The 22,695-nt window shown below is 40.0% G+C and overlaps 1 protein-coding gene across 2 annotated transcripts; it reads right to left on the bottom strand.

The window, feature by feature from the left end:
* Window positions 1-213: 213 nt before the first annotated feature.
* Window positions 214-2,410, bottom strand: TCEAL8 (transcription elongation factor A like 8). Of its 2 annotated transcripts, XM_004781758.3 has the most exons (3): window positions 2,274-2,410; window positions 1,795-1,868; window positions 214-1,183 (listed from the first exon to the last, which is right to left on the bottom strand). In XM_004781758.3, the coding sequence occupies exon 3, from the start codon at window positions 1,140-1,142 to the stop codon at window positions 789-791; it is 354 nt and encodes a 117-aa protein (XP_004781815.1). In that variant the 5' UTR covers window positions 1,143-1,183; window positions 1,795-1,868; window positions 2,274-2,410; the 3' UTR covers window positions 214-788. The 2 variants fall into 2 exon arrangements, with proteins under 2 accessions (XP_004781815.1, XP_044924230.1); XM_045068295.1 differs by lacking the exon at window positions 1,795-1,868 and having other exon boundaries at window positions 2,274-2,395.
* Between the last annotated feature and the right edge of the window lie 20,285 nt (window positions 2,411-22,695).

The raw sequence follows: 22,695 nt of genomic DNA, 5'->3' as shown, positions 1-22,695 counted from the left end.
GCCTTGCCTACTAATGGACTTGTTCCTGAGCACAGGTGAGTCGTGTCAGGGCCCGCCCTCAAATAACTGATGCTCTGCTGCGGGTTGGGGTTCTATATGCACAGGTGGGAACAAGAATCCACCAAGCCCAGCTCAGTCACCTCATTTCTTCCTCACAGCAGCCCTGTGAGCCAAATGTTTTCCCCGTGAAAAAGACCGAGTCTTAAGCAAGTATATCTGTAATAATTGCCAGTTTTATTCCTCTGGCTAAGAAATCCAGAGGTAACTTGAGGTTTACATTTTTTTTAATAGTTCTTCCATCAAGAGTTTAGGTGCCCCCATTGCCCTTATAAGCTGGTTGCAAATTATTTAACTCTTACTTATAAAACTTTAATTCTTTGTGTGTGTGTGACATGTGTTCGTGAAAAAAAAATACATATAAGCATAAAGAAATAAGCAGTTACGTTTTTGATATATGTCTGCATGTAGAACACACACCCACACAAATTCGGGATTTAATCCTACATATGTGAGCTGATACTAAATATACTGCTTTATAACCTGTTATGTTTTACTTTACAATATAGAACGAATATATTTCCATGCAAATGTGTTAAACTTTCCAACTGAAAAACAGACCTGGAGAATGGGTCAAAATACAAAATCCAGTGAGATGCTGGTAACAAGGAAACTACCTAAAACAAAATTTCACCAGATGATTATAAAGTAAAACGAAGTTCAAAGATACATCAGAAAACACTAACAGAAAGAAGCAGGGGCCAGATTTTAGTATCAGACAAAAAAAGAATTCAAGGCCTAAAGCACACAGGGTAAGGACGGCTGCGTGAATGTCTTTGCTTCCAATGCATCATCACAAACTTGTTTCTTACTCTTCTAATCTCTTCCCTAAGCCTTTCCAACTCATCTACTCCTCTTATCATTTCTTCAGGGTCCAAATGCCTCACTGGAGTGTCCTCTTTAAACCCCTGGCCAGGCTGGGTCAGCCCTCCTCTAAGATTTCCTTCTGCTTCCTGGCTTACACCTTCTTGGGAAGGTTGAGGATTTCCATCTGCCTCCTGTGGTACATCTTCCGAAGGGCGGTCTGCCTCCGTCTTTGGCATGTTCTGTGGTTTTCCTTCATTTTCTTCACAAGACTTTTGCATGTTGAGTATTTTTCTGTTATTTCTTTTTTAATAAATTAATCCTAGAAAACAAGGAAACAAAACAACTAGATGCCAGACAAACAGACCAGCCGCCAAAGTATGGGTTCCCAGGGAGACTGGCCTCTTCTCATTCAGGTCCCTAATTGTCAAAGTTCTCCAACTGGAGGAGGCTAGGTCCTCAGACTCAGAACTCCCCTGACTCCACCCCTTCCTCCACCTCCCGTCCCTCCCCCTCTTGCTCCAGCTCCATCTTCCCTCCTCCCGCTCCAGCCCACCATTTCCCAGCAGGCCCTGCTTAACAGGCCGCTCCCAGCCCAGAAACGCGGGCGGCGCGGAAGCAATTAACCCCCTCCTTAGACGCTGGTCTCCAGTATTCCCGCCCTCTCGGGCTTTCCCTCGCGGACCCAATCTCCCGCCACTCACCTGAGATCGGCTGGTGCAGTCTCAGACCTCCCCTCCCCCTTCTACATCTCTCCAGCCTCCCCCGCTCCCGCCCCATTTCCGCTGCAGGCTCTGCAAAGGCCTCCAGCGCTTAATCCGGATGGGGAGAGGCTGTGGCGACCCCAGGATATGCTTTGGTGTCATCCACCCACTCGCACTCCCACCCCCATCCCTACCCGAAGGGACCTGAGGCAATTGCACTCAAACTGACCTGCAGGGATCCGGGCGATTTTCCTGCCTCCTTCCCTCACTCGATTTGTGTTGCGCCCAAGAGACCAAAGAGTCCTGCAGACCGACAGGAGTGCTTGCTGAGCGAACAGGCCAGTACCTGAATCACCGGTCCTTTTCGCGATTCTAGGCCTTACTCGTCTAAAGTTGTCCCCACGTCCTCATCCTCTCCTTCCTTTTAAGGCAACCCCGCCCTCCCTGCCCCGTGCCCACCAGTTCCCTGCAAGCAGGGAGTGGAAAACGCACGTTATTTCCCAAATTGTTTCTGTGTCTGTGTCAACTAGCCACCCTTCTCCCTCTCCACCCTCACCCCCACACCCACCAAACAGCCCAAATTTCCTGCACAAAAATCAGAGTTTGGCGGGCTGCAATGTTGGGAAAACGGCGGCGACCCCGCCTGGCTTCTGCTCTCTGGCTCCTAGACCGGAGGGTCCCCAAGGCAGCGCCCGCTTTTACACTGACCTGAAAGAATCCGAGGCACTTTTCTCTTTCTCCAGCAATACCGAGCGGCTACAGGGAAACAGGCCCTGGACTATAAGGACTTCTGCACACGTCGACTCCTGGTCACGTGAGGGTCGCGTCATCAATGAGCTCCAGTCTTCGGTGACCCCTCCCATTTAACACTGCAGCCCGCCCCCCTGCATTCCCTCCACTTGATACTGTCAATCTATTTTCGTATTTGCCAATCAGAGACAATAGAACTGGTATCTTCTCCCTGCAGTTGCTTTTCGCCTTTCTTGGATTGCCAGGGAGGATCGGCCTTTAGGGGTTAATCGACCATTTCTTCTTCTTTGGGGAATTATCTCTTTCTCTCTCTGCTTCGAAGTTGCCCACCTCCCCTTCTCCCTGAGACCTACAGTCCACCATTTCCCCAGGAGTCCCATCCAGCATTAAGGGCGTGGGTGATAAATGCGGGGAGAGGGGGTAGAGGCGCCTAGAGAAGAATGTGGGAGTAAGAGTGTGGGATTTTTTTTTTACTAGTTCTCTTGAATTTTTTCAATGTTTTAATCACGATATTAAATGATCACGATGTTTTAAAAAGAGAGGCCACATCATATTTGACACGATATGGAGGACAAAATAGTTTTATCAGTTTTTAAGACTGGAAAAGTTCCCTAATGGCTACAAATGAAATGACAGTTCTCACAACACACTGATGTGTTAGAAAAAAATTTTTTAATCTTATTAAAAGTGCACCTTTAAAAAAAAACTGACTCCCAGATTAATCTGTGGAAAGAAGCCCTTCTTCCTCTTGTTAGCAATTTTATATAAATAATCCACTATTTTTTCTTTCTGGTTGAATTCAGGTTATCAAATGTTAGATGTTTGGCCTTTTCAAGGATGACTGCTGGATGGCTTCCACTTGGGTTTCAAACAGGCTTCAGACCGACCTTTTATGTCCTCTAGGATCTGATGCCTTGTTAATCAGATGAGTCCCCAGAAAAACTTGCTTTCCTCAGAGTGAACTTTATTGTGAAATGCAAGTAAATAAATTGGAAAACAGTTTTCATACACTCACAAAACCCTCAGAAAGGAGAGAGTACCCTGTATCTCACCATTTGGTGTGAGGCTTATTAGCAGGTAAAATTTTTATTCATTCATGGCACTCTGGAGATAGTCTGGTATCATTCACTTTGTTCCATTAAAAAAAGAACTATCAACATACATAATTGTTATGATCAGAAGCAGAGAGAGTATCACTGCTGAAAAAAATATTAATTAAAAGAAGAAACTGGGGGCGCCTGGGTGGCTCATTGGGTTAAGCCTCTGCCTTAGGCTCAGGTCGTGATCTCAGGGTCCTGTTATCGAGCCTCGCATCGGGCTCTCTGCTCAGCAGTGAGCCTGCTTCCCCCTCTCTCTACCTGCCTCTCTGCCTACTTGTGATCTCTCTCTTTCTCTGTCAAATAAATAAATGAAAAAAAAAACCCTAAAAAAAAAAAAGAAGAAACTTATATACCAACAACCCATTATCCAGTGGTACTTGGAAGTGTGTTGTTGCCAAAAATGGCATCCTGGCCAGTGCAGCCAGCTGGAGAATCAGGAGGAATTGAGGGGATCTTTTGTCTAGGATGTCAGGCAGCTAGTTCACCAGAGAATGTCTAGGATCTTTTGTCTAGAATACGGCAGCCAACAACAAAGCCTGCCTAGGAAAGGAAGGGTTCAAAAAATAAATACTTTTGCTGGTTTAATGTCTTATCATTTATATTTAAGCATGAAGAATTTATCCCACAGTTGAGGGATATATTTTGTTATTCAAGAGAGAGTTTTAATGTAAATATAGCCAATAAATTGTAAAGATATGATCATTAACTACCACCAAATGTTCTTTGCTGAATGTTACATTTAATAGGGGACAACTCTGATTCTTAAAAAAACTATTAGCATACAACAAAATTGACCCTTTTCTGTGTGTGTAGTTCTGTGAAGTTTAACAAATGTACAGATTTGTGTAATCACCACCACAATCAGGATGCAGTTCAATCTCTCCCTCCATAAAAACTCCTACATGCTACCCCTTTGGAGTCATATCTTACCTCCCTTCTCTGAACTCTGGCAACCACTGATATATTCCCAATTCCTGCAGTTTTGTCTTTTGCAGAATGTTACATAAAAGAAATCTACAATACATCACATTCAGAGACAGGCTTTTTTCACTCAGCATAATGCCTGGGAAAGTCATTTAAGCATTTCCTGTAGCAAAAGCTCATGCTTTTATAAGAGCAAAAGCTCTTATATGGATGTTCTGGTTTATTTATCCATGTACCCACCGGCCATCTAAGTTGTTCTTCGTTTTGAGTAATTATGAAAAGAGCTGCTATAAACCTGTGTGTAGAGGTTTAGGACCTTATTGCCTCACTCCTGTCTGGGAAACTCCTTCTCTGACTTATCTGCTGCCTTCAGTGCCTACCTCTCCAATTTACCTTGCACCTTACTACCAAATTAAACTTTACTCTTCTTTATTCTTAGCTTGTTATTTTCCTACTCTAAGGCCCTGGATGGCAACCCCACCATCAGAGAAGTAAATCCTACTTTACTCATTCTGACGTTCAGCATTGATTTGAATTGAACCTGAGGATACATGTTCTCTGCCTTGCCACACACTACTCTACCACATCAAAAGGAACTCTCATTCATGGTTCCCCAAGTATTCCTTCTTCTCTCATTGTCCTCATGGGTCATTTTTTTTCTCTTGCCCTATTTCACTTGCCCTATTGCCCTCCACTTCCTCCTAGATCCTGATCCAGTTCATTCTTAGGAGCCCAGACTTCATCACCCAGCCTCTAAAGTCACCCCACCAGGAAATGATCCCCCCTTTCCCTATCCATGCTGTACAATGGTCGGCACCCCTCATATTGCCCTTGGGAAAGATTGCCTGTACCTTTGCCCTTTCCTGTGAGTTTAGGGGAAGGGAATATCTAACCAGGCAGATGGTCAGAGGTGGGCTGAAAATGGGGTGTGGGGAGTCAGGCTCCAGCTCACATGCTGCTTGAAGGGCTCTTGTAATTTTTAATGGTCCATCTCCCAGAAGTCTTCAAGTTTCAGAAGAAGCTATTTGCAGATTGACTCACAGATGAAACTTCTTTCTGTCTGACAAAAATTAGAACAGAAGTTTCATTGTTCCACCTCTGCTTATTCTGCTTACCTGTAGTCAAAACAACTTGAACACCATTCTTATGGAGCTATCAATAGAGAATATTGACCTTGTTTTCCTAAATACTCATAAGAGAGATATCAGTCACCTTACTGGTACACACCAGACAGCCAGATCATACAAGCCTTTACCTTCATTGCTGTCCCTGAGCAATTTCAGTGCATCAACCCTTGAAATTAATTTTATCACAGTAGCTTTTAAGTATAAATACATTTTTGAAGACAATAGTATTATATTAAAGTAAAAATTCTTTTTAAAAAAGAAATGGAAAAGATACACATATTAGTTTTAATAATAAAGACATGAATTCTAGGAAGTAGACACCCTGAACTTCTGACCCAATGAATGTCTGTTTTCCCAGAGATAGCTCCAAAGCCCCAAGTTCTTCAGGTGGTGTGAGAGGAGAAGATAGGAGGAAGCATTTTACCAGCCAGGAGCTCTTATACAAGACTGTGATATCCAGAATATTTTTTTCTATGTTCCCTTTGGAAGTCACTTCCCTGGTGTTTCTTTCTGAGGCTCTATATTCAGCAACTCCTCTTGCATATTTCTTCATTGCTGTTTCAAAGCTCATCCCATAGCAGAGCTTGAGACAGCTATTCCTCTCCCTCACTTCTCTAGCATATTCTATATGGGTTGAAAACATCGTTCCTAGCATGGCAAGATCTGCTCCAGATCCAAAGGTTTGCCTGCATAGTGCAGACTCAAGTGGCCACCATCTAAGATGATGTACCCTTTCAGAGCACAAGTAAACACAACACAATAGGTCTCTGTTCCACTGAGGGTAGTCCGCTCCTGTTCTGATAAGTAGAGCATGAAACCCTGATTTCCAATTAAACTGTATCTGTTTCAGAAAGTAAACTCTTCTACCATCCCTCCCTATGATGTTCCCTGATATTTGGAAATTTGGCATGCATAAGTTTCCAAAGTTTCATAAACTATTCGGAATACCAATTGGCCATGTCCAAACAAATGAACCTAACTCAAAGCACAACTTCTACGATACTTTTCATCTCTTCCAGATGATTCTGACCACTTCCTGAACTCACAGCTAAATGCTACACACATTGCGAGGGGCGCCTGGGTGGCTCAGTCGTTAAGTGTCTGCCTTCCGTTCAGGTCATGATCCCAGGATCCTGGGATCCAGCCCTGCATCTGGCTCCCTGCTGAGCAGAAAGCCTGCTTCTCCCCCTCCCACTCCCCCTGCTTGCGTTCCCTTTCTGGCTGTGTCTGTCAAATAAATAAATAAATAAAATCTTTAAAAAAAAATAAATGCTACACACATTGTAGATTATGGTGGCCAAAAGTTTCTAGTTATCAGGGCTTAAGGCTTATTATGAATTGTTGTGAACCTGAAATGCTGGGTCATAACCACTACCATTTCAAATGTCCCCATGGTATCTGTGTTGGCTACAGTAATTGGAATCCCTGAGCTGGACTGCTTAGACTTTTAATATGTGACAGCATGCTTAAAATCCACCTCAGCTAGATTCTCTAGATTGCTTTGTGTAATTAAGCCTTGCAATCTGCATCTGTGTAGAACCTCTTCTGGGTTCAGGGGAGGCACATTTCAGCTGCAGTAAAAGCTTGGGCCAGGGAACATTTTTCTATGTCACAAGCTGAGTTGGGGAGAGAAGGTCCCTGCTGTATGTAGGCTGAGTGCTTTTAAAAATTAAATTCATGATGAAAAGAAAGTCTGTGCTGGCCTCTTGATGCTGTCTTGCTTGCCTGCTCTGTATTATCCTTTAGACCCCATGTTTTCCCAACCTAACACTTTCACCCTGTTTTGTTGACTTTCTACTTTGTATCCCTCACTTATCTGAAAATGCCATCAGCACAAAAACTTTATCTGGTTCAACTTTGTCACCATTCCAATGTTGAAACATTAAGTTGGTGGAAAAATTTAAATTTGCACCGATATGGGAATAATTAAAGAAATTATCCATACTGTGGAAATTGTGCAGATATAAAAAGGAATGAAACAATGTGCATATGAGTGACACTGAATGATATTAACATATTTTTTGAGTAAAGAAAGTGGCAGATAAGTATTTAAAAAATATTGCTTCATGTACATACACACAATAAATACATATATATATTATATGTATATAATATATATGCACACATCTAGTTTATTAAGTAGTTACAGTTTTCTGGCATAACGTGGACTGGTTTTCTTTTTTCTAGTAATTACTGTCAACCGCAGTCTGTCAAATTCTCCCTTTCTCCCTGAATAATGAATTCATGTAATGACATTTCAGTTTGTTTCCTCAACTGTTTGGTCACTTTTGTTCATGAAGAGAGTTTTGTTACGGGTTCTTGAAACTCAGCCCGGTATATTTTTTAAACTTTATGCTTTGAAATCATTTTAGTTCTAAAAAAGAGTTTTAAAGACAGTACAAAGCATTTCCATATACCCTATCCACAGTTTTACCCAGTAATTATGCTACATTTATAAAAACAAAGAAATTAACTTTTATACAATACTATTACCTAAATTACGGACTTTATATAGATTTCTCCAGGTTCCCTACCAATGTCTTTCTTCTGTTCCAGGATTCAACCAGGATACAAAATTGCACTTAGTTAACAAGTTTTTTAGTCTTCTCTACTCTGTGACAGTTTCTCAGTGTTTCCTTATTTTTCATTACCTTGGCACTTTTATTTATTTTTTTAAAATATTTTATTTATTTATTTGACAGAGAGAGATCACAAGTAGGCAGAGAGACAGGCAGAGAGAGGGAGGAAGCAGGCTCCCTGCTGAGCAGAGAGCCCGATGCGGGGCTCATCCCAGGACCCTGAGATCATGACCTGAGCTGAAGGCAGAGGCTTAATGCACTGAGCCACCCAGGCGTCCCACCTTGGCACTTTTAAAGAGTGAGGTATTTTTCAGAATTTTCCTCAATATGGGTTTGTCTGATATTTTTCTCATAATTAGACCGGAGTTACTGGTTTGGAGGAAGAATATCACAGAGGTGAAATGCTATTTTCATTACAATATCAGGCTTGCATGATATCAACATGACTGATCACTGGTGATGTTAATTTTGATCACTTGGTTAAGATGATGTCAGCTGGGTTTCTCCACTTGTAAAGTTATTGTTTTTCCCTTCTGTACTGTATGTGTTAGAAGCAAGTTACTAGGTCTAGCTCACATTAAAGAGGGGAATTAAGTTCTACATCCTGGAGGGTAGAGTATCAAAGAATTTGCAGTTAAGTGTTTGAAAACAACCATAATAATTAATAAATATTTGGGGTTAGATCATTTGAAGCTATGCAAATATTCTGTGGATTTTGCCTATAGTGATTATTACAGAGATGTTCTGATAGTAAATTTTTAAATTACTCATTGTCTTCTACATTTGATACTTCCAAACTACTCTGTAAGGAAGATTTGTCCTCCCCTGCCCCATTTACTTATTTCTACAACTACTTGTTTCTATCACTATGACTCATGAATTTTTTTTATTAAAGACATGTTTAAGAGGGGGATGAGGGGCAGAGGGAGAGGGAGAGAGAATCTTTTGTTTGTTTGTTTTACTTATTTATTTTTCAGAAAGCGAGAGACCACAAGCAGGGGGAGCAGCAGGCAGAGGCAGAGGGGGAAGCAGGCTCCCTGCAGAGCAAGGAGCCCAATGTGGGACTCAATCCCAGGACCCTGAGATCAGGACCTGAGCCAAAAGCAGACACTTAACCTACTGAGCCACCAAGACATCCCTAATGAGTCTTTAAATCTTTGGGGTTATGATTCAATATGATCATTATTTGGCTATTTGCCCAAATTATTCCAGCGTTGGACTTTAGGGTCTCTTTCAGTTTGGCATACCCTCATTCTTTTTCTGCTTCCTTGCTTTCTGGTACTACAGGATTTTCCAGATTCATCCTGTATTTTCTTTTTTTCAACCCAATAATCAGCCATTTCTCCAAGCAATCTTGGTTACTTTTTTTGGATAATCATATTTAGTAATTAAGATCTAAATGCAAGATATTTTTGTTGTGATTGGAGTGTCATTGTTCTAGGACTTCTCAGCTGATAGAGCAAGGAGATGTATGTATGTTAAACATGGTTTGTATAAAGACATGCTTACATTTATTTATTGTGCCTGTATCTCTCTCCTGTCTCTTCCTCCCTCCCTCTTCTTTCCCTCCCACATAAGTTCATACTTATACATGTAACTCTAGTCCATTATGACAAATATCCATTTAGCTTTCTCCCCATTTATTACTTTTATTTAAGTAATCTCTACAACCAGTGGGGCTCAAACTCACAGCCCCAATATCAAGAGTCACCTGCTCTTCTGACTCAGCCAGCCAGGCTCTCCAATCTCTCCACTTATTTTTTTAAAGATCTTATGTATGTACTGGGTATTATACACAAACAATGAATCATGGAACACTACATCAAAAACTAATGATGTACTGTATGATGACTAACATAACATAATAAAAAAGTAAAATATTAAAAAAATAAAAATAAATAACAATTTAAAAAAGATCCTGTGTATTTATTTCAGAGAGGGAGAGTACACATGCCCACATGTGTGCATGCACACATACACACACAGGGAGAGTGTGGGGCGTGGAAAGTTGAGTCATGGAGGGACAGAGGGAAGGGAAGAGAGAGGCCCTCAAGCAGACACTCCACTGAATGGGGAGCCTGATGCAGGATTCAGTCTCAGGACCCTGAGATCATCACCTGAGCCAAAATCAAGAGTTGGATGCTTAACCAACTGAACCACCCAGGCACCCCCCTCCACTTACTTTTAACTTCTATCACTGACAGTGAGAAACATGGTTCTCCTTATATAAGATTTATTTACTTATTTATTTAACCTTTGTATATAGTTAATTTCAGAATTATTATCATGTATCCTTGTAATTTTCCCAACCAGAGCACATAATTTATGTACAGCTTTTTTTGTCCTGAGCCTTAAAACATACAGCCAAAACACTGTTTTCTAAAGCAACTTGGTCAGCTCTTTTTCCCCCCAACTTTTCAGTGAGGTTAGGGCATGCATCTATCACATAGTTCCTCGGGTGTTCATGATATATATTTTTTTATTCTTTTGCTTTTAATTTATTTGTCAATCCAAAGTTTGTCTCCTGGGCATACCCAGGCATTCCTATTCTTAGCCCAATACAGCTTTTCCCATCCACCTCCTTTGTGTTTTAATTGGCAGGTACATTTCTGCTCTATATGTTATAGACAAAAATAAGAAATTACAAATGTATTGTTTTAAACAGTTGCTTTTCAAAATCAGTTAAGAGAAGGAAAAGGAAAAGCATGCTTTTAAAATTACTTAATTACCTGTATGTGTGCTTAGTTTTTCATGGATTCAAATTATTGTCTGGGGTTATTCACTTTCAGAACTAGAGAACTTTCTTGTGTTTTGTAAGGTGGGTACACTAGCAACAGATTCTTTCTTTTCTTTTTTTTTGTCTGAGTATGTCCTTATTTTGCCTTCATTTTTGAAAGATATTTTTGGTGAATACAGGATTGCTGGTTAACAGTTTGTATCTTTGAGCGGTTTGAATATGTGGTCTTCCTTCCTTCTGGCATCCATTGTTTTGATGACAAATGAGTGCTTACTCTTACTGAGGTTCTCTTATAAGTTAGGAGTCATTTTTCTATTGCTGTGTTCAAAATTTTCTGCTTGTCTTGGCTTTTGACATTTTTACTATGTTTTACTATGTTTCTCTTTCATATGTCCTACTTGAAATCCACTGAGTTTCCTGGATATGTAGATGAGTGTTTTTCATTAAATTGGGGAAGTTTTCAAATATTATTTCTTTGAATTATTTTCTGACCCCTTTCCTTTTCCTTTTGGTATTCCCATTATGTGTATAGTTGGTGTGATTAATGGTGTTCCTTATTTCTCCGAGACTCTGTTCATTTTCCTTTTTTCACTCTCTTCTTTAGATTACATAAAATCTATGAATCTTAGACTTAACAAATTCTTTCTCCTGCTAGCTCAAATCTACTATTGAGCTCCTCTCATGATTTTTTTTATTTCAATCTGTACTTTTCAGAACTTCCACTTGTTTCTTTTTATATTATCTCTTTATTGACTTTTTTTCTACTTGATGTAACGTTGTCATCATACCTGCTTTTATTTCTTTAATCACAGTTTTTTTTTCATTCTTTAAATCTATTTATACTGGCTACTTTGAAGTTTTTGTTAAATTTGACATCTGGTCACTTTCACAGACCTGCTTTGTTCCTCATATATGGGCATACTTCCCTGGTTCTCTTCATGTCTTACAATTTTCTCAGATAATACATTTTATCAACTCCGAGAACTGGTCTTCTTCCTCTGGGGCTTATTAATATTGTTGTTCGCTTGTTTGTTTCATGACTGGTTATTTTAGTCATGTCCATTTCTTCCCTGTTATGTGAAAACTCTTACATTGCTCCAGAGAGGGTACAACGTTGGGTATGCCCACAGTCACTGTGGGATGAAAGTGGTTTTGTCAGTCCTCGTCACTGACTCTTTCCCTGAACACGTGTAACTGTTAAATCTCTACTAAGAGTTGCTCGATTGCTCTATTGTTTTAGAAAATGCACCGGGACATAAATTGCTTCACAGATTTGTGGTATGACATTAGAACTTCTTTTCAGAGATCGTTTTTGAAGTCATTGTTCAATGTTTGTTTCAACTTCATTAAAGCTCTACTTAGCTGTCTCTTTCCCTAATTCTCTGGTGAACTAGCTGCCTGACATTTAGTTACATCTCTAATTAATCTACTGACCCCTTAATTGCATTTCATGATAATGTTCATATTTTTACAGTGCTTTTAAACTTCAGTTTCTTTATACTGTGTGACAGCTCCTTTGGAAAGGGACTGGGTACTCTGTTTAAAAGCCTGCCTCTCCCACTAGGAAAAATCTCTTGATACAAGGCTCTGGAGCTAGGGATTGACATAGAAGCACAGTTTTTTCTGACACTCCTGCTTTAGGATATGTGCATTTGACTGAAGATGCACAGTACCTTCAAGTCCTTTTGGCTTGCTTCTCCCAGGCAATGGGGGTCCCAATATTCTCAGCACACTGTGCTGGAGGGAGAGCTTCTTTCAGATAAATGTGGACTGGGCAGAAGCTACACTCTGCTGTTTCAGTTACACTCACCCAGAACTTAGCCTGAGCAACAGACAACTCAAGGCAAGATGAAAAGTTTCATCTCTCCTAGAAACATAATGTGGCCCTTACAGATGTGAGCTGAGGTGAAGAGACCTGTGCTCTTGGCTATACCCTGTAGGTATATAGTTTCCCTCATGCTGAGCTAGGAGAGGGGAAGGAAAGGGAAAATCTTGGTTAAAATGAAACAGATTATCATAGTTCTTATTGTTTTAGTAGATTTTCTTAAAAAATTTTTTTCATTTGCTGTATGCCCTTACGACCACTTCCAAAGAATTTAAATGACTATGTTAAAAAAATAACTTTCAGGGGTGCCTGGGTGGCTCAGTAGGTTAAGCATCTGCCTTCAGCTCAGGTCATGATCCCAGGGTCCTGGGAATCCTTCTCAGCGGGGAGCCTGCTTCTTCCCTGCCTGCCACTCCCCTTGCTCATGCTTGCTCTCTCCCTGTCTCTCTCTCTGCCAGATAAATAAATAAAATCTTAAAAAAAAAAAAAACTTCCAGAAATTTCACTGGGGAGTGGATTCTCAGAGTTCCTCACATCGCTATGCCAGAAGTGGAACACCAACCACAGTTATTTTAAATTCACTGTCTGATAGTTTCAAGACCTGTGTCACATCTGATTCTGGTTCTGTTTCTTATTTTGTCTCTTCAGAATGTTTTGTTATCTTGTCTTTGTCTATTTCTCATTATTTTTACCTGAAAACTGGATTTGTATAAGACAGTAATTACTGAGGTAAATAGAATTTATGACTGAAGGTAAGCACGTCTTTCCTGCTAAGCTTTCAGTATGGAGGTTTGCTTTAATCTAGTTAGAAGCTGGGCTGAGTTTGATGTTTTCTTCCCATTGGCTTTGAGTTTTTCCAGTTGGGCTTTCAGTTTTACTTATTTTTTTCTCAGAAAGAACATGTATCTCGTTACCCTTCACTGCTATTTTCACTCAGTGTTTTTTAGTGTGGTGTTGAGGCGAGGGACAGGCATTCTCTGATGTTCTAATCTTAGACAAGCATGATAAACCTGAGTTTTAGTGACATAACCTGCACAAGTGTTCATGCTTCTCCTTCAGATACAATGCTGAGCCTAGCACACATGCCTGCTCCCTCTCCTCATAGAGCTCTTTGTTTTTTGGTTTCCTTGCCCCAGCTGCAATGGGTTTCCTCCAGTGCTTTCAGGATATGGATTTTGTTGTCTTTCCTGCAGATTAAGTCTTTTGTTTAGTAGGGGAGTTTGGTTTGATTGGAATTTCACCCTAAGTGACAACAGTCTTCTCGTCTTAGCTGGCACATGGAGCAAGTTTCTCAGATTCTCCCTGATCTTACCTGAGAACACCTAGTGAAGTTTCTGGAGTAAAACCTGAGTGTAAGCCCTTTACATCTGAGGCCACAGGGACTTCACACATTCATGCTAACACTCACTCAGGCTTTAGCAATTCATTAGCAATTTCTAGCTAAATGTTCTTACTGGTCTACATGTTGTTTGGTGGTGTCTATCTCAGATAAGTAGGTGCTCAAGTCCTATTTCTCCCTCCATGAGTCTTTCTCTAGATTTTAGAATCATTGTTTGCCCTGTGAACTCGGTTCTCTGATGGCTTTAAGAAAAATTGCTATTTTGACTTTTATCCAACTTTCTTTCCTGTTGTAGTGTAATGCCATTCTTTTCAGCTCTCCATTTGGAGCTGAAACTAAAAGTTGTCTTGTTCATTTTACAAACTAAATAAAATTTGATTCAAAGTTCCTTTTGGTTCCTATAAGCAGTACCAACTTTTTTGCTCTAGTGGCTTACAGCAGACAGGGAGTTGAGACCTATTCTCAGGAACATTTATTTCCTTATCCCAGAAGTATTTATTGGGCTTGGGAAGATAGTGAGGAAGAAGCAAAGTAGCTATCTTTTGATGCCTATAATTAGTCATTATATGACTGTCCTTAGCAACATAGGTCAATGTCTGTTCACTCAATGTGAACAGGTGATAAGCTCAAGAGCATCCAGTGACAGAGACTCTTCACTGTCAGTCATAAAGCTTTCTTTTTTTCCTTTCCCCTGTCCTCCTTCCTTGTAAAGTATGAAGGAGAATTTTGTAAGGATGGAAATTAAACTCCATACCATAAAACTTTAAAGCATCACTCCCTTTTTGAGCCAGCTACAACTGGATTTGACCAGATAATTTGAATTTGAAGTAGAAAGGTCGAACCCTTCTCTCAGAGTCCAGTGAAATAGACCCAAGAAAGATAGGGGTGGGGATGCACTTAAGAAAATGACCCAACCAAAATTGCTCAGACTCCCAGAAGGACCTTGACCGTGGCTGGGCCTGTTTTGGCAGTTCTTGCATCTACCTGGTAGAGTACTTCTGATGTTTGAGTCATCCTAGGCCCAAAAGTATAGGAGACTCCAGGCAAGGGGGGCCTAAAAAGTCATGTCATCCTTCAGCTTGAGGAGAAAACAGGAGTTACCACCTGTCTGAATACCTACATGTACTATAGGCATAGCCATGACTTGGGGGCCAAGGTAGTCAAGCTGTGAATTGGCATTATATGCCTTTTAAAGAAAATAATAATGGAGGAGGTAATGTCATTACAAGCATTGCTCTTTAGGTCTGTCATCCTGAAGAAACATTACCACCATTCTGACATCTTATTTTTTTAAAAGACTTTGTCAGAGAGAGAGGGGGACACAGGCAGAGGGAGCAGCAGGCAGAGGAAGAAGCAGGCCCTCCTCTAAACTAGGAGCTCAATGTGGGGCTCATTCTCAGGATCCCAGGGTCAGGACCTGAGCCAAAGGCAGATGTTTAATCAATTGAGCCACCCAGACACCCCAGTAGAGGATTTAAATAGACATTTCTCCAAAGAAGATATACAAACGATCAAGAAACACAAGAAAAGATAATCAACAATGGGCACCTGGGTGGTTGAATCAGTTAAGAGTCTCCCTTCAGCTCAGGTAATGACCCAGTGCTCTGGAGGATTGAGTCCCACATCAGGCTCCCTGCTGAGAAGGGGACCTGCTTCTCCCTCTCCCCCTGCCTGCCATTCACCTAGCTTGCGCGCTCTCTCTCTGTGTCAAATAAATAAATACAGTCTTCCAAAAAAAAAAAAAAGGAAGAAAGAAAGATGTACAACATCATTAGCCATTAGGAAAACACAAATCAAAATCACAAGGAGATTCTACTTTATACTGACTGAGAAGGCTAAAATAAAAATATAGACTATAGGGGGAGACAAGATGGCAGGTAGTAGGAGGAGGCGCCCTTTCAACCTGTACCCTAAAGTGAGCTGATTACCTTCCAAAGAACTCCGATCACCCACGAAATCAGCCTGAGATCAGAATTATACACGTCTGGCTCTCTACCGGAGCAGAAGACGCCAGTGGGCAGTGTTTCTGTGTTTTTGTGTTTGTCCTGATAGTATATAAATCTTACACTTGGGGTTCTTTTTGACGAGGTTCTTCCTTTATTTGCATATATATATATGCAAATATATATATATATATATATATATATATATTTTCTCGTCATATACTTTTTTAAAAAAAGATTGTATTTATTTATTTGAGAGAGAGACAGTGAGAGAGAGCATGAGCGAGGAGAAGGTCAGAGGGAGAAGCAGACTTCCCATGGAGCTGGGAGCCTGATGTGGGACTCGATCCCGGGACTCGGGATCATGACCTGAGCTGAAGGAAGTCGTCCAACCAACTGAGCCACCCAGGCATCCCTCTCATCATATACTTTTATCAGTCTTTTTGTTTGTCTGTTTTTGTTTGTATACTGCATAAATCTTACCTTGGGGCCCATTTGGGCTGAACCTTCTCTTTTATCTCACCTTTCAAAGTTCCTGTCTCTCTCTCTCTCTTTTTCTTTTCCTTTTCTTTTTCCCTCATTTGGGTAGGGAACCCTGATTGCTCAGAAGTGTTCCAGGGTGCACCTTGACTGCACCACGGTCGATACATCCAGCTACACCCGTTCAGCCATCTCTCACCAAAATGACTAGGAGGAGGAATGCCCAACAGAAGAAAAATACAGAGGATGGGCCTTCTGTAACAGAGCTAATGGCTATCAACATAGACAATATATCTGAAAGAGAATTCAGCCTAACAATTATCCAAGCAATAGCTAGGTTGGAGAAAGCTATGGGTGACCAAACGGAATTGATTAGGGCCGAACTGAAAAAGACCAGAGATCATGTTTCCAATGTTAGGGAAGAGCTGAAAGCTACCAGGAATGAGCTTCACAATGCTCTCAATGAGTTCCAATCTAATCTAAATTCTCTCAAAGCTAGAGTAACTGAGATAGAAGATAGAATTAGTGATCTGGAGGACAAACAGATAGAGAAAAAGGATCAGGAGGAAGCATGGAATAAACAGCTTAGAAGCCACAAAAATAGCATCAGGGAAATAAATGACGCCATGAAATGTTCCAGCATCAGAATTATTGGAATCCCTGAAGGGGAGAAGAAAGAAAGAAGTCTAGAAGATATAGTGGAACAAGTTGTTCATGAAAATTTTCTGAATCTCGTGAATGGAACCAGCGTTCATGTACTAGAGGCCGAACGGTTTCCCCCCAAGATTACAGATTCTCAAAAGTCCTCGAGACACCTAATAGTAAGAATGAAGAATTATAATTGTAGGCAGAACCTCTTGAAAGCAGCTAGGACAAAGAAGACCCTTACTTACAGAGGAAAGCCCATCAGAATAAAGTCAGACCTGTCCACAGAGACATGGCAAGCCAGAAAGGGCTGGCAAGATATATTCAGGACACTGAATGAGAAGAAAATGCAGCCAAGAATACTTGATCCAGTAAGACTGACATTCAAAATAGATGGAGAGATAGTTTCCAAGAAAGGCAAGGCTTAAAAGACTCAGCAACCACCAAGCCGATACTGCAGGAAATATTAAGGGGGGTTCTATAAAAGAGGAAAAAGCCTAAGAATAGTATTGAACAGAAATATAGAGACAATCTACAGAAAAAAGACTTCAAAGGTTACACGATGTCAATAAAAATGTATCTATCAATAATCACTCTCAATGTGAATGGCCTAAATGCGCCCATAAAACGGCTTAGGGTTGCAGATTGGATAAAACGACAGGACCCATCCATATGTTCCCTACAAGAGACCCATTTTGAACCTAAGGATACACCCAGACTGAAAGTGAAGGGATGGAGAAGCATCTTTTATGCCAATGGGCCTCAAAAGAAGGCCGGGGTAGCGATTCTCATATCAGATAAATTAGATTTTAAACTAAAGACTGTAGTCAGAGACACAGAAGGACACTACATCATTCTTAAAGGAACTCTCCACCAAGATGATCTAACAATTATAAATATCTATGCCCCCAATATGGGAGCAACCAATTACATAAGAAAACTGTTACTCAAGATAAAGAGTCATATTGATATGAATACACTAATTGTAGGAGATCTTAACATGCCTCTCTCAGAAATAGACAGATCATTGAAGCAGAAAATCAATAAAGAAACAAGAGCATTGAATGACACATTGGACCAGATGGACCTCATAGATATATACAGAACATTCCACCCTAAAACAACAGAATACTCATTCTTCTCAAGTGCACATGGAACCTTCTCCAGAATAGACCACATACTGGGTCACAAATCAGGACTCAACTGATACAAAAGACTGAGATTATTCCCTGCACATTCTCATATCACAATGCTTTGAAACTGGAGCTCAATCACAAGGAAAAGTTCAGAAGGAACTCAAACACCTGGAAGCTAAAGACCACCTTGCTTAAGAATGCTTGGATCACCCAGGAGATCAAAGAAGAACTTAAACAATTCATGGAAACCAATGAGAATGAAGACACTTCGGTCCAAAACCTATGGGATACAGCAAAGGCGGTCGTAAGGGGGAAATACATAACCATCCAAGCCTCCCTCAAAAAAATTGAACAATCCAGAACACACCAGCTGTCTCTACACCTTAAAGAACTGGAGAATCAACAACAAATCAAACCAACTCCACACATAAGAAGGGAAATCATCAAGATTAGAGCTGAGATTAATGAGGTAGAAACCAGAGATACAGTAGAAAGTATCAATGAAACTAGAAGCTGGCTTTTTGAAAGAATCAATAAGATCGATAAACCATTGGCCACACTAATCCAAAAGAAAAGAGAGAAAGCTCAAATTCATAAAGTTATGAATGAAAAGGGAGAGATCACAACTAACACCAAGAAAGTAGAAACAATCATCAGAAGTTATTATCAACAGTTATATGCCAATAAGCTATGCAACCTAGATGAAATGGATGCATTCCTGGAATACTATAAACTCCCAAAATTGAGCCAGGAAGAAATTGACAACCTGAATAGACCAATATCTAGTAATGAGATTGAAGCAGTGATCAAAAAACCTCTCAAAAAACAAGAGCCCAGGACCTGAAGGATTCCCTGGGGAATTCTACCAAACTTTCAAAGAAGAAATAACACCTATTTTCCTGAAGCTGTTTCAAAAAATTCAAGCAGAAGGAAAACTTCCAGACTCTTTCTATGAAGCCAGCATTACCTTGATCCCCAAACCAGGCAGAGACCCTACCAAAAAGGATAATTTCAGACCAATATCACCGATGAATATGGATATTAAGATTCTCAACAAGATCCTAGCAAACAGAATCCAACAGCACATTTTTAATTTTAAGAATTTTTAATTATCCGCCTTGACCAGGTGGGATTCATTCCTGAGCTACAAGGATGGTTCAACATTCGCAAATTAATCAATGTGATAGAACAAATTAATAAGAGAAGAGTGAAGAACCACATTGTCCTCTCAATTGATGCAGAAAAAGCATTTGACAAAATCCAGCATCAGTTCCTGATTAAAACACTTCAAAGTCTAGGGATAGAGGGAACATTCCTGAACTTCATCAAATCTATGAAAGACCCACAGCAAATATCCTCAATGGGAAAAAACTTGCAGCCTTCCCGTTGAGATCAGGAACACGACAAGGATGCCCCCTCTCACCACTCTTGTTCAACATAGTATTAGAAGTCCTAGCAACAGCAATCAGACAACAAAGAGAAATAAAAGGTTTCCAAATTGGTAATGAAGAAGTCAAACTCTCTCTTTGCAGATGACATGATTCTTTATATGGAAAACCGAAAAGACTCTACCCCCAAACAACTAGAACTCATACAACAATTCAGCAACGTGGCAGGATACAAATTCAATGTACAGAAATCAGTCGCTTTCTTATACACTAATAATGAAAATACAGAAAGGGAAATTAGAGAATCGATTCCATTTCCTATAGCACCAAGAACCATAAGATACCTGGGAATAAACCTAACCAAAGAGGTAAAGGATCTGTACTCGAGGAACTACAGAACACTCATGAAAGAAATTGAAGAAGACACAAAAAGATGGAAGACCATTCCGTGCTCTTGGATCAGAAGAATAAACATTGTTAAAATGTCTATACAGCCTAGAGCAATCTATACTTTTATTGCCATTCTGATCAAAATTCCACCGGTATTCTTCAAAGAGCTGGGGCAAATAATCCAAAAATTTGTATGGAATCAGAAGAGACCCCGAATCACTAAGGAAATGTTGAAAAACAAAAATAAAACTGGGGGCATCACGTTACCTGATTTCAAGCTTTACTACAAAGCTGTGATCACCAAGACAGCATGGTACTGGCATAAAAACAGACACATAGACCAGTGGAACAGAGTAGAGAGCCCAGATATGGACCCTAAACTCTATGGTCAAATAATCTTCGACAAAACAGGAAAAAATATACAGTGGGAAAAAGACAGTGTCTTCAATAAATGCTGCTGGGAAAACTGGACAGCTATATGTAGAAGAATGAAACTCAACCATTCTCTTAGACCGTACACAAAGAAAAACTCAAAATGGATAAAAGACCTCAACGTGAGACAGGAATCCATCAGAATCCAAGAGGAGAACTTAGGCAGTAATCTCTTCGATATCAGCCACAGCAACTTCTTTCAAGATATGTTTCCAAAGGCAAAGGAACCAAAAGCAAAAATAAACTTTTTGGACTTCATCAAAATCAAAAGCTTCTGCATGGCAAAGGAAACAGTCAACAAAACAAAGAGGCAATCCACGGAATGGGAGAAGATATTTACAAATGACAGTACAGACAAAAGGTTGATATCCAGGATCTATAAAGAACTCCTCAAACTCAACACACACAACACAGACAATCATATAAAAAAAATGGGCAGAAGATATGAACAGACACTTCTCCAATGAAGACACACAAATGGCTATCAGACACATGAAAAAATGTTCATCATCACTAGCCATCAGGGAGATTCAAATTAAAACCACATTGAGATATCACCTTACACCAGTTAGAATGGCCAAAATTAGCAAGACAGGAAACAACATGTGTTGGAGGGGATGTGGAGAAAGGGGAACCCTCTTCCACTGTTGGTGGGAATGCAAGTTGGTGCAGCCTCTTTGGAGAACAATGTGGAGATTCCTCAAGAAATTAAAAATAGAACTTCCCTATGACCCTGCCGTTGCACTACTGGGTATTTATTGCAAAGATACAGATGTCGTGAAAAGAAGGGCCATCTGTACCCCAATGTTTATAGCAGCAATGGCCACGGTCGCCAAACTGTGGAAAGAACCAAGATGCCCTTCAACAGATGAATGGATAAGGAAGATGTGGTACATATACATGTATTATGCCTTCATCAGAAAGGATGAATACCCAACTTTTGTAGCACCATGGACAGGACTGGAAGAGATTATGCTGAGTGAAATAAGTCAAGCAGAGAGAGTTAATTATCATATGGTTTCACTTATTTGTGGAGCATAACAAATAGCATGGAGGACATGGCGAGACAGAGAGGAGAAGGGAGTTGGGGGAAATTGGAAGGGGAAGTGAACCATGAGAGACTATGGACCCTGAAAATCAATCTGAGGGTTTTGAAGGGGCGGTGGGTGGGAGGTCGGGGTACCAGGTGAAGGGTATTATAGAGGGCACAGATTGCATGGAGCACTGGATGTGGTGCAAAAATAATGAATACTGTTATGCTGAAAATAAATAAAAAATAAATTTAAAAATATAGACTGTAACAAGTGTTAGCAAGGATGTGGGAAGTTGGAACACTTGTACACTGTGGATGGGATTCTCAAATGCCACAGTGGCTTTGGAAAACAGTATGGCAGTTCTTCAAAAAGTTGAACATCGTACTGCATGGAGCACTGGGTCTGGTGCATAAACAATGAATTCTGGAACACTGAAAATAAATTAAAAAAATAAATAATTTTTTTTAAAAAAGTTAAACATGAAGTTAACTTATGACAGCATTTCCACCTCTAGGTATATACTGATGGAAATAAAACACATATTTAAATCCAAAAATTTGGGGCGCCTGGGTGGCTCAGTGGGTTAAAGCCTCTGCTTTGGCTCAGGTCATGATCCTAGGGTCCTGGGATCGAGCCCTACATTGGGCTCTCTGTTCGGCGCCGAGCCTGCTTTTCCCGCTCTCTCTGCCAGCCACTCTGCCTACCTGTGATCTCTGTCTGTGAAATAAATAAAAAAAATCTTTAAAAAAATAAATAAATGCAAAAAGTTGACACTGCTGTACAATATATATCAAAGTTAAGAGAGTAAATTCTGATAGTTCTCATCACAAGGAGAATTTTTTTTGCCTTTTATTTTTATTGTATCTATATGCGATGATGGGTATTAACTATATTTATTGTAATAAGTGTTTTACTATACATATATTTTATTGTACAATGTATATGTTACATATATCAACCCATATGCTGTACCCTTTAAACTTATATAGTAATATATGTAAATTATATTTCAATAAAACTGGAAAAAGTTTTAATTTAAAAAAACAATTTACAAATACATTTGCTTCTTCCAGCAGAAATGAATAGTGTGTCAAATACTACACACCTGTGCTTACTTTAAAACATACAAAAACATGTACATTAAATTTAGAGTATCTCTTCATAAAAGGATTCAAAGTATATAGATGAAGTTAAAGCAACTTTGGACATAATCATTACCATGTACTAAGGTTATCTACATAATAAACTAAGGCAGAAGCATCATTTTGTACTTGTAAATATTATACTTTGTCTTCTCAATA

Source organism: Mustela putorius, unplaced genomic scaffold, assembly GCF_011764305.1.
Source record: "Mustela putorius furo isolate JIRA1106 unplaced genomic scaffold, ASM1176430v1.1 tig00003901_pilon_pilon_pilon, whole genome shotgun sequence".
In the NCBI taxonomy this organism is placed as follows: domain Eukaryota; kingdom Metazoa; phylum Chordata; class Mammalia; order Carnivora; family Mustelidae; genus Mustela; species Mustela putorius.
The sequence above is the reverse complement of the archived record's forward strand: the minus strand, read 5'-3'. Positions and strand labels throughout refer to the sequence as shown.